The sequence below is a fragment of the Manacus vitellinus genome, unplaced genomic scaffold (genome assembly GCF_001715985.3).
Source record: "Manacus vitellinus isolate BGI_N305 unplaced genomic scaffold, ASM171598v3 scaffold_3_pilon, whole genome shotgun sequence".
Lineage (NCBI taxonomy): Eukaryota > Metazoa > Chordata > Aves > Passeriformes > Pipridae > Manacus > Manacus vitellinus.
In genome coordinates this window covers 11303808-11319631 of record NW_021940535.1, presented here as the reverse complement: position 1 = coordinate 11319631, position 15824 = coordinate 11303808, and the positions used below count along the sequence as shown (strand labels likewise).

Sequence of the window (15824 nt, the reverse complement as noted above, 5' to 3'; positions counted from 1 at the left end):
CGCTCAGCCGGGTCCCTCTGCCCGCAGGTTCCCTGTCGTTGCTTCCAAAGGGAAACCCCACAATGTCCGGAGGCCTCGATGTCCTGCAGATGAAGGAGGAGGATGTCCTCAAATTCCTCGCTGCCGGGACCCACCTGGGAGGCACTAACCTCGACTTCCAGATGGAGCAGTACATCTACAAAAGGAAGAGCGATGGTAAACCCACGGGGTGGGCAGCTGGGATCTTGTGGGCATGACACAGGAAAGTGCTAGTGTTTGAGCTCTCTAGCATGGTTTCTCCATGGCTTGAAAGGAACAGACGTTTTTGCTGATCCAACCATACTAAATCCGAGAAGTAGAATGAAATACGGATTTTGGAGCTACTAGTTCTTGACTGTCTTCATTTTAAAACTTGGTGAGTCAATCACAGCTGGATTGGAGCAGTTTTGCTAGTTCTTGGCTGTATTAACAAAATGGTTTTACTATCTCAGTAGCGATTTCTACTTGTTTGCGTTGTTCTTCAATCTGAGCTGCCGTCTGTGAAAAGATTAAAGCTCATACCAGGCCTAGGTTCTTGCTGATAGGTGCTATGTGCTGGAATTGTGTTACACTAAACCCATAGGGGAGCTACTGAGCTATTCCTGGGAATAGGTTTAATTAGAATTAGACTAGAATGCTCTCACTTTAAAAAGAACATTAAGGTACTGGAGAATGTCCAGTAAAGGGTAACATCGTGAAAGGACTGGAGAACATATTTGAAGAGGAATGATTGAGGGAGCTGGTTTCTAAAAGAGGAAGCTCAGGGGTAACCTAATTGCTCTCTACAACTACCTGAAAGGAGGTTGTAGGTAGGTGGGGGCCAGTCTCTTCTACCATGCCAGCAGTGAGAGGACTACGGAAGATGACTTTAAACTGAGACAGGGGAGATTCAGATTTCACTAGGGTGAAAATTAGGGTGCTCAGGCATTGGAATAGGTGGATGTATCACTGTCCCTAGAGGTGTTAAAGGTGTTTGGATCTGGTGCTGGGTGATGTGGTAGTGCTGGGTTGATGATTGGACTGGATGATCCTAAAGGTCTCTTCCAGCCTTGATGATTCTGTGATTCCATGAATTTTGGAATAACTATAGCCATGTGACAGGTTAATTGGCAGAAGAGTGCTGTCCTGTTTTAGGGTCTTGTACTTGCTGGTTGCTCTAAAGCATTCTGTTACCAATAGGTATTTACATCATCAATCTGAAGAGAACCTGGGAAAAGCTCCTCCTGGCAGCTCGTGCGATTGTTGCCATTGAGAACCCAGCTGATGTGAGCGTCATTTCCTCTAGGAATACTGGACAGGTAAGGGCATTTGTTAATTATGAGGCCTGCAATCTCAGTAGCAAGACAGTCTTGTTATGTATCATTGCCTGCCAGCAGCAGCTTGGTGATAAAAGGCAGTAACACCAATTTCAGCTTTAGGAACACTTTGGGAAACGTGTTTCTTGTGTTATATTTGCAGCCTAAAACAGATCAGTTGAAACCCACTCCCCATTTCTGTAGTTTCAGAGTGTTTGGTAACCTATTTGTCTTCTACGTCCTCCTTTGGGACCTGATAGAAGAGTTTTCAAAGAAATAATTTTCTCTGTTATTGAGCAAGATATAGTAACTGGTATATTTGTAATTTTTGTCTGTAGCGTTATAGCAAAAAATTTTTCTTGTAGAAGATAACAACCTTTAAATAAAACTTACTAATCACTGGAGTTTCTGAGATTAGTTTCTTTGGACTAACGCAGTTGGGGCCACAAACAGGGAGATTGTGAGTGGCACAGGGTGGATTTATGAAGGAAAAGCTTGGGTTCCTGGGGGTTGACATGCACACTGTTAAAGCTTGATGCTGAGGTCAGTTTCTGGCCGATGAGCTCTCAAGTGTCGGAGGTGTGCGACAGCAATGGATGGCAGGGTTTTTGCTAACGCCAGGAGAGGGGCTCCCTCTAGGGTTGGAGTTCAATAGTAGGCCCTGCCACATGCCTGAGAAGTTGAAAACTGTTGCAGGTGGGTAAAACTGCCAGCTGGAATTTTAGTGGACACATCCACAGTTCGCATGTATTTACTGTTAAGTTTTTCCTGTAGTTCCTGAAGTTATGCTACTGGATAATGAAAGGATGTAGAGATAACACAAGAAAATTGGCTTGCTTTTGTAATAAGCTGTTTATTTTATCTCCCTTTCGTGATTTGATTATGAGAATTTAGAGTAGAGCTTGCAAATTACTTTTGGGGAAGAGAAGGGTGTTTTCTGAATCCTGACTTCCTGCTTTACTGGTGGATATGACGTTTTAAACTCATGGTGTAGCTATTTTCAGAAACATTTTTGTCTCCTTCTGAGATGCTGAGCCCTGATTTCACAGGTGTTGAAACAAGTAGTTCAGTTAAATTCTGTGCGTGTTCACTGGCAGCGCCTGGGTGAGTTGGTTGAAATGCGGTTTTCCAGCTTCACCGTTGCTGTGGTCCATTTTGCAGCGTGCTGTTCTCAAGTTTGCTGCTGCCACTGGGGCTACTCCTATTGCTGGACGTTTCACCCCCGGTACCTTCACCAATCAGATCCAAGCAGCTTTCCGTGAGCCACGACTCCTGGTTGTCACGGACCCCCGGGCTGACCATCAGCCCCTGACAGAGGCGTCTTATGTCAACATCCCCACCATCGCGCTGTGCAACACCGACTCCCCGCTGCGCTACGTGGATATTGCTATTCCCTGCAATAACAAGGTAATGGCTTTGTTGTAACATTCCAAGCAGCTTCTTCCATAGCATGCCCTGTGTTTGCAAGATGGATGCTTTCTGCAAGGGAGAGTTGGCTTGTATCTTGTGTGTCTCCCAGGGGAACAAGCTAATAATTGTCTCTCGCAAACTGGCAGGTGGATGGGGAGGAGGAGATAAACTGCACACAGTTGGAGCTTGGAGCTGAGGCTGATTTCTGGCCAAGGAACTCTCAAGTGTAGGACGTGTGCTATAGTAACCTGGCAAGATATTTCACTGATGCCATGAGGGTCTTCGTGGCCCAGTGAGTGGAGTTTGATAGTTTTTCTTGCCACAGATTATGAATATGAATGAAAGATAAAGTGAACTGATGAAGGAACTGCTCTGAAACATTACTTTGTCAGAAATCACCTGAAAGGTAAAGTCTAGGAAAATGAGAAGCTTCTTTAAACTCTATGTAGATGTCAGTCACCAAAATTAATGTAAGCTACATCTGAGCATGTGTGTAAGCTTTGCTTATTTCATCAAGTTTTCAGTTTCTTCATTCTAGCATATGTGATGAGCATAATCCCTGTCTTTTTGACGAGATTCACATGGGATAGTGACCAGCATGAAACTCCATAGCAAGAGATTTACCTTGGGCTATTGTATACAACAGACTCACATGTTGGTGACTGATGTGCACTGGAATTCCTGCTGAGACCTGAAAGTGTCACTGGGAATGTGAAAAGTTGCCCTTTTTTTTGTGTCTAAGTATACAAGTCTGGGTATGGGCAAGTAATGTCTTTCTTTTGCCACACAAGAACCTTGGATTGAGTACAAATAAGTCTTTTGCTCTTTCTTCAAAGGTTTAGCTTTACAGAAACTCTCACCTACTTTCTTCTGTTCCAGGGAGCCCACTCAGTGGGTCTGATGTGGTGGATGCTGGCTCGGGAGGTCCTGCGCATGCGTGGCACCATCTCCCGTGAGCACCCATGGGAAGTCATGCCTGATTTGTACTTCTACAGAGATCCTGAGGAGGTAGGAGCCCCATGGCAGGAAGTGTGTCTCTGAGATGTTTTGCTTGTGCTCCAACCCCATTGTCCCGTGTGCCGGCTGTTGAGGACGGCTTTTGCCAAAATAACTGCACTTCACATTTAAATGTGATGGTTGGTTAATTGTATTGCCTGTTTGTGCCTGCTGTCTGGTGTGTGATAGTAGGTGTGGTGATGTGTTCCTGGGAGACTCAGGCTGGGCTCTTCCATTGCAGATTGAAAAGGAGGAGCAAGCTGCTGCCGAAAAAGCAGTTACGAAGGAGGAGTTCCAGACCGAATGGACGGCCCCAGCACCTGAATTCACTGCTCCTCCTCAGCCTGAGGTTGCAGACTGGTCTGAGGGAGTGCAAGTCCCGTCTGTGCCCATCCAGCAGTTCCCCACAGGTCAGTTTGAGGGGTGTCTGTGGGAAGGGGGGGATGTTTTGTGAGTGGGAAGAGCTGGGGTGCATTTAAGTGGTGTTGTCTTTGTGGTTACAGAGGACTGGAGCGCCCAGCCTGCCACTGAAGATTGGTCAGCAGCTCCCACGGCCCAGGCTACTGAGTGGGTTGGCACTGCCACAGAGTGGTCTTAACTTCAGTCCCACTGTACTGTGAGAGAAATAAAGCCTGGTTTACTATACACTGTGTCTGGTACTGCTTTTGTAAACTTGTTGTCTTGTGATATGTGTGGGTAGTGTGGGGCACAGTCCTCAGCCAAGGGTGGGGTGTCTGTTGCATCCTGTTCAGTGGAGCTGGGGGTTGTGGGTTCTGTCTCTGCCTGCAGCAGTGGGCTGGGCTGCCCCTCCTGCCTGCTTGCCTGACAAAACACAGCACCAGGGCTGGGGCAGGTTTCGCATTTCCCACCTTACCTGGCTCCATGCCCCCAGTGATGAGGCAGCTCCCTATTGACCAGCAGGAGTCCAGCTAGGGTGGCTTTGCATGTGGGACCAGAGGGGAGGTGACAAGGGGTGGAGCTGGTTCTTCCACTGTTCCCTGCACCCCGGGTGGGCGAGGCTGGAATCCACCCAAGCGGAGTGTTTTCATTGTTCTACCTGAGATTTCACAAGTTCGCAGAGCAAAGAAGGTTCTGGTGACTGGGTGTGGGAGGTCTGACTGCACAGTGTGGAGAGGAGAGCCCTTGAGTGGGAGCTGCTCCCTTGCTGAAACCCCAGCTTCTAGCATCAGTATTACGAGTTCCTTCCTCAGAAATACTGCAGTAATCTTCAGGAAAAAACCTCCACATTCTTTTGTCTGCTTTAACTCTTTTTATATTGCTGTGATTAATAGCAGTAGTGGGAGGTAGACCCTTCACCAAGTGAAATGGGGGTTTTTGTTGGAGATCAAATTGGATCCTTTTTTCCATGTTGCTGTGGTCTCGGATTCTCTTTTTTGTACCTTCAGCACTGCCAATTAACCTGTAAAGAATGTTTGCTCTTAGCACATGTGCTCATTTGATTTTACTGTAATAGTGCATAGTAGCAGTAAAAAAACCTAAAGGAAGTTATGTATATTATTGCACAGCACATATCCAAAGGAGGATGATGTTTTTTCCTGTTGTCTTTACCTAGTACATGCAAGATGACTAAATAGTTAATAACAAAAAGCTTTTAGCCAAGAGGCATATAAGCACTTCACCATTTGGCCCTGAAAGGGGCCTGTTCTGTTTGTGCACTATGTTCTTCAGATGTGTGTTTGTGACACATCCTCAGGTACTTCACTTTCCAGCACCCAGCAGTGAGAGGCTCCTTCCTGTCACCTGAGGTCTGTCACCGGTGTGTTGGGGTGGGTTGAGACCTGGTCGCTTTGGGACTCTGGGTGGGCTTTGTACCTGGATTGGGGACAGTCTGTACAGCACCCGCTGATTCTCTCTCCAGATCTCAGATTGCCCCAAATAACTTTTTGCTCTTGACTTTCTTTTCACTCTTCTGCATTAACATTTCAAAACCCAGAGCATAGTCTTACCCCTCTGTACAGTGAATCGCTGCTATTACTGTTTCACCATTGTCCCTTTTCTTTATCTGTTGTAACCTCCTTCATAAGCGTAAATGTTCAAGTTAATGAGTATGTAGCAGTCATCAGACAACTCCTGTGTGGGTGAAGGTGCTGTTTTAAATAATTGAGAGCTGCATCTGAGTACTTGTTACTGTAATATTTCTGGTATGTTACTGAAACGTGGTTGATTTGCTGATGTATCCCCTTGGCTTTTATGATTGTGATTCTTCTTAGAACCAAGGACTGTCAGTGAGGTGGATCTACACATCATGGGAAAAGAGGGTCAGGAGACCTCTGCAGTGGAAGAGCTCATTTGCCTGGAGCTCTGCAGAGGGGATGAATAGCAAGCCTTTTAGAAAAAAAGGCAGCCTTGGCTGCAGCAGCAGAGGGCACATTGCAGGAAGGCTGTGTTCCTCAGCATAGGGGAAGGAGAATTCTCGGCCCAGGAGTGCAGACAGCAGCAGAGATGTAGCAAAAGATCCTACATCTGCCAGAGCTTTCCCTGTGACAAATACCTGGCAGATGTGATCTATTGAGGCAGTGTGGAGGGACAGGAAGAGGAGGTAGGAACAATCCTAGAGATAGTGCCTTGTTTATTATTGCAGGTTTTTTCCAGCGATTGCATTGTTGATTTTGAAAAAGGACAGCAGAGAACTTAAAACTGTTCTGGATTGATCCGATTTGACTCAAAATGGTTTAGGCAGAGGTCTCCATGTAGTGAAAACAATTTTTTTCCCTTGAGGGTCATGCTGGTGTTTCCTTTCTCTGTGACCATCTGTCTGTATTTGATTTGGCTTGTTTGAAGTGGGTTGAGTTGGGCTAGATATACTTCTTAGGATACCCTTTTTTCACATTTGGTCTTGGAGCTGACTAGTGTTGCTGAGCAGTACAGAACCCCCCTGGAGAACTGAGCTATTGGAGAGTCCCTGCCAATAATGCTACTATGTGATCCATGAATCTCTCATACACATCTGCTTTCTAATTCCCTCCCTAATTTATATGCCACCATTCACAGATGTTCCTTTTCCTCTCCGGTCACTTCCTTGCCCAAATAATCATGATATTTTTAGTATCCAAGTATTGTAGGATTACACCAAGGCTTTTCTTTTGCAGGAAGCAAAGGGTGTTATGCACAGTTGAAGAGACTCATCTCTGTTGACTTAAATTCAATCTGCAAGAATGTTCCACTCTTTCCATCTGTAGTCTGTCTTGCTTTATGAAACTGTGAAAATGGCTATAGGATGTTTGATGCTGAATTTTAGGAGTATGATACACTGATATTGTAAGCCTGTTTACTAAAATCAGTGCAGCACATTAGTAAGTATGCAAAGGAAACCAAGGTGTGTGTGATTGATGAATTCACCTCACTGCTTCTCTTAGAGGCTTCTTCCGTGCCCAGGACTACGAGCATGCAGTTGAAGTGGATCTTGTAATTTAGAGTTCTTTTTTTCCCCTTGGATTTATATACATGATGCAGATAGACTCTACATGGAGTAAAGCACATAGTAAATCTGAACTGTCGTGAATGCAGCACTCTCCAAACCTGTGTATCTTGAACCTTCTCTGGACAGATGAAACCTGTCATGAATACGTGTGTCCTGGCAGAGAAAGGAAAAATAAAAACATATCAGATTTACCTCATCATTGCTGTAGGACCAAGGTGTTGCTGGAGCATTTTCCCACTGCCCTGCAGCTTCCAAAGAGATATCGGTCAGCATTTCAGGCCAAGTTTCTTTCCTCTAGCCAATGCTTGGTACTATTAGTTCCCAGCCCTTGCAGCCTAGAGCTTGTGAAAACCACAAAGCCTCTGAGTTTGTAAAAACCTCATCTCCATCAAGTGTGTATAACACGTAAAGGTAGAACTGTGTGTTACAGCTGTATGTAGCAGTGGGAATGAAGAACATTGTTGATTATCAGCCATACAAAGAGGCAGACTGATAACCTTGGGCATGGGCACAGTCTTGCTACGTCACAACAGAGATTTTCTGCATTCCTTGCTTTGTGGGATGCTGATTTCTGAGCCTATTTTTATTTGCTCTTTAAATACTTGTGTTTTTCGGAATGCTCACTGCCATTTTCTACTGTCCAACTGGGAAAGCATGTAATTTTTATTTATACACTCAGCAATCACTGATGAACAAAACTACACAGTGAAGATACTTTTTTGATTGTTATCTCAATAGCTGAAATAACATCTCTTTTCTGGGCTGCTGCTTAAACCTCAGTTTATAAAGTGTTAATAAAGCCTGGGTTTAACTAGTGTGTATCTTCTCATGTGACAGAGTCCTAAATATTTCTGTCAGTGTTTATTTCACTGAGTACTAGATTGTTTTTACTAGTACTGTTCAAGCATGAATAAAATAAATCCTTAAAGGACATGGCATCATTTGAAATGATGGCTCCCTAACCCTGCTTTGAAGGCCAGAGAAACCTGCTTTTGGGGAAAATCTTTGTCTTCATGCTTAAGTGCCACTGCACTACACCCAGAAGGGTGAGTTGAGTCACACAGCTAATTCTCTTCATTTTAGTACAGAGTCTTGATGGTCACTCTGGGGCAGGACAAGGTACCAGAGTGCACCTGTGCCTCTGGCACAGACCACCTTCCAAGGGCATGGTGTGCCCACTACTCTTAGTGTGAGGCTTGGGTTTTTACAGCAGGCAGCTCAGAAGAGGGGAACGGGGCATGCTGTATGGGCCAGAGTTGGGTGTTGAGGACTGAAACAACATTTCAGGTGCTCAAAGGGGCTACACACCTATGCACTGCATATATGAGTTTGGGTTAGGTTTAGGGTTATGCAAAGCAGGAAGCTCGGTGTGAGAAATGTGGCATGTTGCAAAACTCCGAGCTGGTCTGCCACGAGGACAAGTTGTGACAAAGATGGAGAAGATTTTGCCATAACAGGGCATCTCAGCACTGCTCATTCCTATGCTGTGGCTGGAAGTGTCAGGGTGCAGCCGTACAGTCTGGAAAGCTGCTGTGAAGCCCTAGTTCTTACCTGGAATGCTAAATTTGTTAGCATTGTCCAAGAAACTGGTTCCAGAGGCTGTTTGCCCCTCACCTCTGGAGAGCCGGGGGATGCCGAGAGTGAAGGAGATAGTGTGGATATTTGCTTTTTGGGTCTGAGCTAGATCGGGATGACAATACCTGCCTTTTGCCACTCTCATACGTGGGCACGTTAGGGGAAGCGGCTTTCTAGGAGCAGGCAAACAAACGCGCGAGCATCCCTTCCACCTGGCAGATGTCGGGAGGATGATGGTGGTGGGTTGCCCAGCTGCAAAATAGGAGGGTGTGGATCATTTCCCAGTCTCCAATAGGTGGGGCTGTAATTCCTGGTTTGTCCGCGTTTCGGCTGCTGCTGGCACTGACGCAGGAGAACTGGACAGAGCGGGCACCGGGGAAGGGAAAGTACTGACCTGGCTTTTTTACTTCCCTGCAGCAGAATGATGCCCTCTCAGAGGGGCCATAATACATTTTTTTTAATACCCTGCTGTTTTTCTATATGTGTTTGAGTGTTAAACTTGTTGCCTCCGTGCTCAGCTGCAAACCTTGATCCTGTTTTTCATTTCCCTAAGGGAGCAAGTGTGGAATGCTGCTGGCTGCAAGTGCTCCTAGTCGAAGATATGTTGGAAGCTTTCTAGCTCATTTGTCCTTTTTGGCTTATTGCTTCCAGCTTTTTCTAGAGTGACATCTCCCTAGTACTCCCAAAGCTCACAAGTATACACTTTACTACACCTGTTGGCTTTGCTTATATATAAAAAAATCAGGCTGTGTTTTTTTTATTTTGCTGTTAGAGGCTCCTTTAAGCCACATTCCTGCTCCCAGCTGGATAAGGTTTTACCAGCCCCAATTGCCAGGGGCTGAAGTGTCTCCTACCCTTTGCTTGCAAGAACTGCTGTGGGGTAGGAGTGAGCATGCTGTCGGCTTTTCTTCTTGGTTTTGTGAGGCAAATCCGTTTTGTCCAAGTGCTGTAAGCAGCCAGTAGTTCTCCGTCAACTCTTTCAGTAAGGCTGAGAAGTCTAACAACTAGTTTTTCTCATTTCAAGGGTTCAATCCTTTGAAAACTTTTGAGGTAAACTCTAAGTCTTAATTTTGTTTGCCTAAGCATGTCTTGGATTTCTCCTTGATTTGTATGCTGCTCTTGCTCCTGCTCCTTGTTTTAAATTATATTTTCATTCTGTGAAAGGCATGTGTTTGTGTTTATTGTTTCAAAATGAGAACTGGGAGTTCTCAAACCGTACCATGAAACAGGAACTTCATGAAGATGTCAAATCTGAGACTTGTGATTTAAAATGCTGCAAGTTATTAATGCTGTGTGGTGCCCAGGTGGGATGAGCGCTCTTTGGAGCCATTCTGTTGTGGTCTGTGCTGGCTCTGCTCCCCTGGCATCTGAGAGATGGAGGTTGCTCTGTTCAGGTAAGTGTCAAGCCTCTGCATTTATTTAATTTTTATTTTAAATCTTCTACCACTGTGAGAATAGTGGATTGACCTTCCCTTCTTGTGTCCCTTTGGTAGGCACTGTGTTAGAACAGAGCATCTTTTAGCTGGCTGGTCTGAGAAAGGCTGAGTGTGCATGTGTGACCCCATGTTTGTTCTGGGATGTGAGGGCTGCTGAAAGACTCTGCTGTCTTCTGGGACTGTGGCTTTGTAGTTGCTTATTTTTGGGGCTCTTCTGCTGTTAAGGTAATTGCAACACAAAGTACAGAGGGGAGCAATGAGTGTGTGCCATGGGGCAACGTAGGCCAGAAGGGAACAGCATGAGCATCTTTGCTTGCCAAGGCGAGGGTGAGTTTAGCAGTTGTGATAGCTGCTCAGGCAATATTTTGCTGGTACTATAGGGACCCCTGTGGCAAATGTGTGCTTGGTACATATTCCTGGTTAGGTGAGATTTAATGGAGGCTGTCTAGGATGCACTTTGGTGCTGCAGAGCTCCCACATCCTGCCTCTTTGGTGCTGGGTAGCTTTGGGATAAGTGGTTACTGTGGTTACTGCAAATAGTTTTTAACAGATGTTACTTGTGGAGGATTTGCCTTGCATTCTATATTCCTTCCTCTGAACTCGAGGTTTGATTGTGGCAGAAAAGGGGCACCTGCTGTTGGGCATCTTGTGACTGTCAACGCCCACTCCCCTTCACCCAGGAAGATAACAGTCTGAAATGCAATTCGTAAATGAACCTGTGACTAAAGAGCTTGAATCAGCACCAGGCTGAGATGTGCGTGGTTTGGTGGTCGGTGGAAGAGCCGGGGCTGCCCCTCCCTGGGAAGGGGGTGCTGAGGGGGTGGTAGCTGTGGGGTGGGTTGGAAGGAGGAGGGTCAGGTTGTGCTTGTGAAGTCTTGCTGTGTTTCTTATTGGAGTGGCAATGGAGAGATAAGAGCTTTGCCTGCTCGCTGGGCCGAAGTCCAGCCCAAAAACCCTGTTGCCCCTCCCATTATTTTTAGATGGATATTTGTTTTTTCTCCTGGAGTTTGAGTTAGAGGAATACTGTGAGCAATCTGTGTCTGGTTCATCCCTGACAGTGTGATGGTTTTGGTTATTTGGTGGATAACCACTTCAAATACGCTACTTGGCTTCAGTGGCACTGTGGTAATGTTGCATACCCAGGTGGTGACTTGTCCTGTTCCAGCATGACTACATTAGCTCCTCAGAGCCAGCCAAAGTTCTTTAAATTCTACTTACCCTCCATGTTACTGGCATCAGGGAGGACATAAAGTGCTGAAAGGGCATGTACCTGATACTGGACTGTCCCTGGAGATGTGTTACAGCAGATTTCCACCACTTGTGCATGAGAGAACTGGTTTTGTCCATGGGGCAATGCTTCAGGCAACACTAAGACTGAAGTTTCCCCACTACTGGCTCTCTGTTGCTGTGGCACAGCCCCATCCCACGTGGGGATGATGCCAGAGGTGTGGAAAGTTGAGCAGAAGCTGTGGAGTGTTTCCCAGGCAGAGCTGCAGCCACTCGTGAGGGAAAACTTAGCAGTGGTTCATTAGTTATATTTGTGAATGCAGTGTCAAAATGCTTCTGCAGCCTTTTCCTCCATCAACTACTGGGCTTCATGGGGAGCAGAAGCTCAGTTTGCCGGAGCCCTCAGCAAAACTCCTGCAGCCCTGGCCTTGGGGCTGTTTCCACACTGCAGCATCTGCTGATGGAGCTGTGGGATCTGCAAGCTGCAGCAGTGCTGCTGCGGTCACAGTGAAGCTCCACGTCATGTTCAGGCAGTCTTTGTGCTGCTGTGCCCAAGCCACTGTAGATAATGTGCCAAAGTGCTCTGGCTAATGAAGAAGGCATGGTTTTTACTATAGTGATGGAGTTTTTTTCTCTTCACCTGGCCTTGAGCCCTCCAGGTACCTTATATAAATAAATCTGCATATTTTGAAGTTCCTAAACATCTGCCAAATCACTGAATTATTTACTTTGCTGCTATCTAAAATCCCCCCAAAAGTCTCCTGTGTGTGAAATGTTTCTTAATTAGAGGAAGGTTTGGATCTGCAGGCTTTTACAGGAGAAGCCTTGGTTCCCCCAAACAGCTTTGCTTTGACAGAGGGAGAATGGAGAAGGGAGAAGGACACAGCTGCTTGGGATGTTTCTGCAGCTGCTGTTCCCCAGAAAAATGAGTTAGTAACACCATTTAAATAAAGTTCCACCTCCTACTAACCTGATCTGCACGCTTGATCACTGTGATAGTTTGCCCATCCTCAAGCAGTCCAGGTAACAGTGCTATGCCACTATGGTTGTTTTCATTTTATTTTCAACCGAGCTGAAGTTATTTTTTCTCCCTCCCACATTTCCTGGACAGAAATGACATTGGCAGCTTCAGCAAGCATTGCTTGGTTCCCACCAGGGAAGCTCTGCTGCTTTTATATTCTGCAGCTGTTTCCTTGCAAAGCTTTTTCATTGCCTGTATGTAGCAGTGTTGGGTGCAGTGTATCCTTACTCCCATGCCAGCCTTAAGGTGGGTGCAGAGCTGCTGAATTTCTAACCTACCTGCTTGCTACACCTGGGACCAAACCCTCCCAATTTCCCAGATCTGTGAGCTGGGTTAAATGATGCTAAATCCCACTCCGGTTTCCTTAGGCATGAGCCTCCAGGGAGCAGAACTGAGCTCAGCACAGGGGGCTCTCCTGTCCAACCGCTGCTCTCCTGCCTGGGTCTGGTCCCCAGGAGGTGGAGAAGACCCTCTGTGGTTGGCCCTCTCCTGTTGCCACCTTCAGGTGACTTTTGTCCATTGGGTCTTTTCATTGGGGTTGGATGCTGATGCATACAAAGCTTTTGCTGCTGGCAAATAGCATCTGTCCATCCATCCCTGAGTGGCTATCAGCTCACTTCCCTCCACCTGCATGCTTGGAGCGCCAGCCACAGAGAAATCTCTTTTTCTCTCTGCATTCTAGTTTTGCCATCAGTCATGAAGGAGCGATGGAGAAAATATTATCAATTCTGAAACATTTTAAAATTCACTCATCTTTATCTCAGTGCCTGTGTGGATATGTGCATACACAGACTGTCTCCTGATGTGTGGGAGCCTAGTGACCTATGTTTACTGAGCACGTGGAGAAGGTGGATATTCCCTGAGTAGCACCACGTGGTGCCAGTTTAAGATTTAGAGACAATGTTCACAACTGGATTTGGATGTTTATAGATGGCTGAATTGAAGGGGATCCCAGGGAGTTGGGTCCTATGATTGCAGCAAAGCCAAGCCTCCCTATATTAGCTTGACACAGCACAGCATTGTGTTGGTATGGTCCATTTAAAACAATGCTGAATTCTGATTCAGCATTGATGACTATGTTGTGTGAGAAATGGGCCAGGACCTAGTAATCCTTGGTTTTCAGAGTTGCTTTTTTCCCCAGGGGAAAACTGTATCTGAGCATTTGTGAGTGATAAAGCCTTGGCTGCAGATGAAGCCGGGTTGCCACCTGCCAAAGGACAAGCTGCTGCCTCAGGGCTTAGGCAAGCAGCAGGAAAACCATGAGAGAGAGGAAAAAAAAAAATCCCCACAGCTGTCAGGCTGGAGAGCTGATAACATTGCATGCAGAATTAATCAAAATGGGGTGGGGGGGAATCACTCTTTAAAACCTTTTGGCAAAAACTTCTCTTTTTTTCTTTTTTTTTCCCTTTTTTTCTTTTTTTTCCCCTTTTTTTTCTTTTTTTCCCCTTTTTTTCTTTTTTTTTTTTCTTTTTTCTTTCTTTCTTTCTTTCTTCTTTTTTCTTTTTTTTCTTTTTTTCTTTTTTTTTTTGATCAGGACATCACTGCTTTGAAACGATGTGGTTTAGAGAGGCAGTGGGGTCAGGCTTCAGAGGTTCCCATCTGACCTGCTTTGGTGGCAGCAAAAGCACCTGATATATGGTTGTGGAGAGGGGCCTGAACATGCTGGAGTGCAGGAAGGTGGGTGACCTGCTGTACCCATGGCCTGCTCGGGGCAACTCAGGGGCCCACAGGACATTAGAGTCTTAGTGCATCTTCACCAGCATGGAAGCCACTCTGCTGCTCCTGCCACCAGCAGAACCCCTGCCTTGCTGGGCTTCTGCCAGTGCCAGCCTGGGAATGCCCACCTTTTAGTGGGGCAGCTATTTCTAGAAATAACCCACTGAATTTTCTGTATTTGAAAGCAAAATGCAATTATTTAATTTTGAAGGAATTCTGAAGTCTCCTTTTATTTCTGAAATTCTGAAGTCTCTCCCTTGTATCTCCTGGAAGTACTTCTCCAGGGCTGTGGTCTCCTTTAAAAGCACAGACATCAACAAGTGGGCTAAGTCTCTACAAATAAGCACAGCACATTCCTGTGAGGAATCAGATGCTTAAATGCTTTTGTTGGGTTAGATCTTTAAAGCGGAATCCTTTTCCAGTCTTCTTCAGGTCTGACCTAACTGGACCCCTTTGTTCAGTTCCTGGAAGGCAGACATTCCCAGACTGGCACTGGCAGAGCCCCCACCCAGCCAGGCATGCTGAGCAGCATATCTCGTGGGGCAGGATAAGCTACAAAAATACCAGTTTCCATCATCAGGAATTTTCTCTGGGTGTGGTGAAATGGCTTTTTTTTTTTTTTTGCTGTCTTCCTCACCTCGATTCATCAGCATAAGTTTCTCAGGGTAGGTCTCAGCGGATGCTAGAGCCTGTGCAGCTTGTGACCCCTGCCCCTACAGTGGCTCTTGCAGTATATGGAGCTTCTTTGTAGCTAAGAGGTTTCTTTATCTTAGATGTCCACATGACATCCCTGAAAGAAACTAAAAATCCATCCCCAAAGCTCTGGTTTGTTAGCTGGTATGAGGAAACCCTCTCCTCCTACCATGAACAGTGCTGTGCAGTGAAAAACAGTGAAGATTCTGAAGAAGAAAGGAGGTGGATTACTCATGAGACTTCCTTAGCTCAGATTTTCAAGCAAGGTGACAATCCTATGTCCGTGAAGGTTCAGAATGTGTGATAAATGGTTTTGTCACAGTGCAGGGTCGGCTATAGGAGCAGAGGATGAAAGAGGGCTCAAGATGATCTTGACTGCTTGTTTGGAGTGAGGGAGGTTATGCTCTCCATGGTAGTGGCATGCAGTGCTTGTTTCCCTTTCTCTCCTTGGAAAGCTTCATATAAACTACCTGAGAATACAAGCTCAGACGTTTCAAGGTTTTCTTTTGAAAGGAACTTATTCTCCTTCTAGAGCAAAAGCTGATTTTTCTGCTTTGGAGAAGTCAGGGTGCCTTGGTACTGAATACAAAATCAGTGTGTTCTTTGCATTCTTTTCTGGCTTTATGAGAAAACCTGTTTAGTGGTGTCTACTATTTTATGTTCATTGCAAGTACAGAGCAGTTTGTCTCATACTATGGCTGAACACATTATGGTAGAAATGGTTGAATGGCATTTTTTACCCCAAGAGAAGTGTACATGTTGTCTTTCCTTTCACAGCTCATGTTTAACCACATGTGTTTTGTAAAATTGCCCTTTAAAAATTATTTTTTATTTTGTTGAAATTCCTGTTCATCAGTAACACTGAGCAGATGCTCTGTCTGGCCATGCAAACTAAAAACATGCCCACAAGAGCTGCCTGTTTAAAAACAAACCTTTGGTGAGAAGAAAAATAATTAAGCTTAGGTATTTCCTTGGTTTTTACCAAAACCTTTTGA

General features: G+C 45.6%; 1 protein-coding gene and 2 non-coding genes across 3 annotated transcripts; all 3 read left to right on the top strand.

Annotated features, from left to right (window-relative positions):
* Nucleotides 1-7: 7 nt before the first annotated feature.
* RPSA (ribosomal protein SA) lies at nucleotides 8-4364 on the top strand. Its single transcript, XM_029961955.1, has 6 exons — nucleotides 8-195; nucleotides 1198-1316; nucleotides 2475-2720; nucleotides 3603-3731; nucleotides 3961-4129; nucleotides 4223-4364. The coding sequence occupies exons 1-6, from the start codon at nucleotides 63-65 to the stop codon at nucleotides 4315-4317; spliced, it is 891 nt and encodes a 296-aa protein (XP_029817815.1). The 5' UTR covers nucleotides 8-62; the 3' UTR covers nucleotides 4318-4364.
* LOC112841167 lies at nucleotides 1828-1985 on the top strand. Its single transcript, XR_003212794.1, has one exon. It is a non-coding gene; the product is annotated as a small nucleolar RNA SNORA62/SNORA6 family (small nucleolar RNA).
* LOC112841166 lies at nucleotides 2892-3050 on the top strand. Its single transcript, XR_003212793.1, has one exon. It is a non-coding gene; the product is annotated as a small nucleolar RNA SNORA62/SNORA6 family (small nucleolar RNA).
* Nucleotides 4365-15824: the final 11460 nt, after the last annotated feature.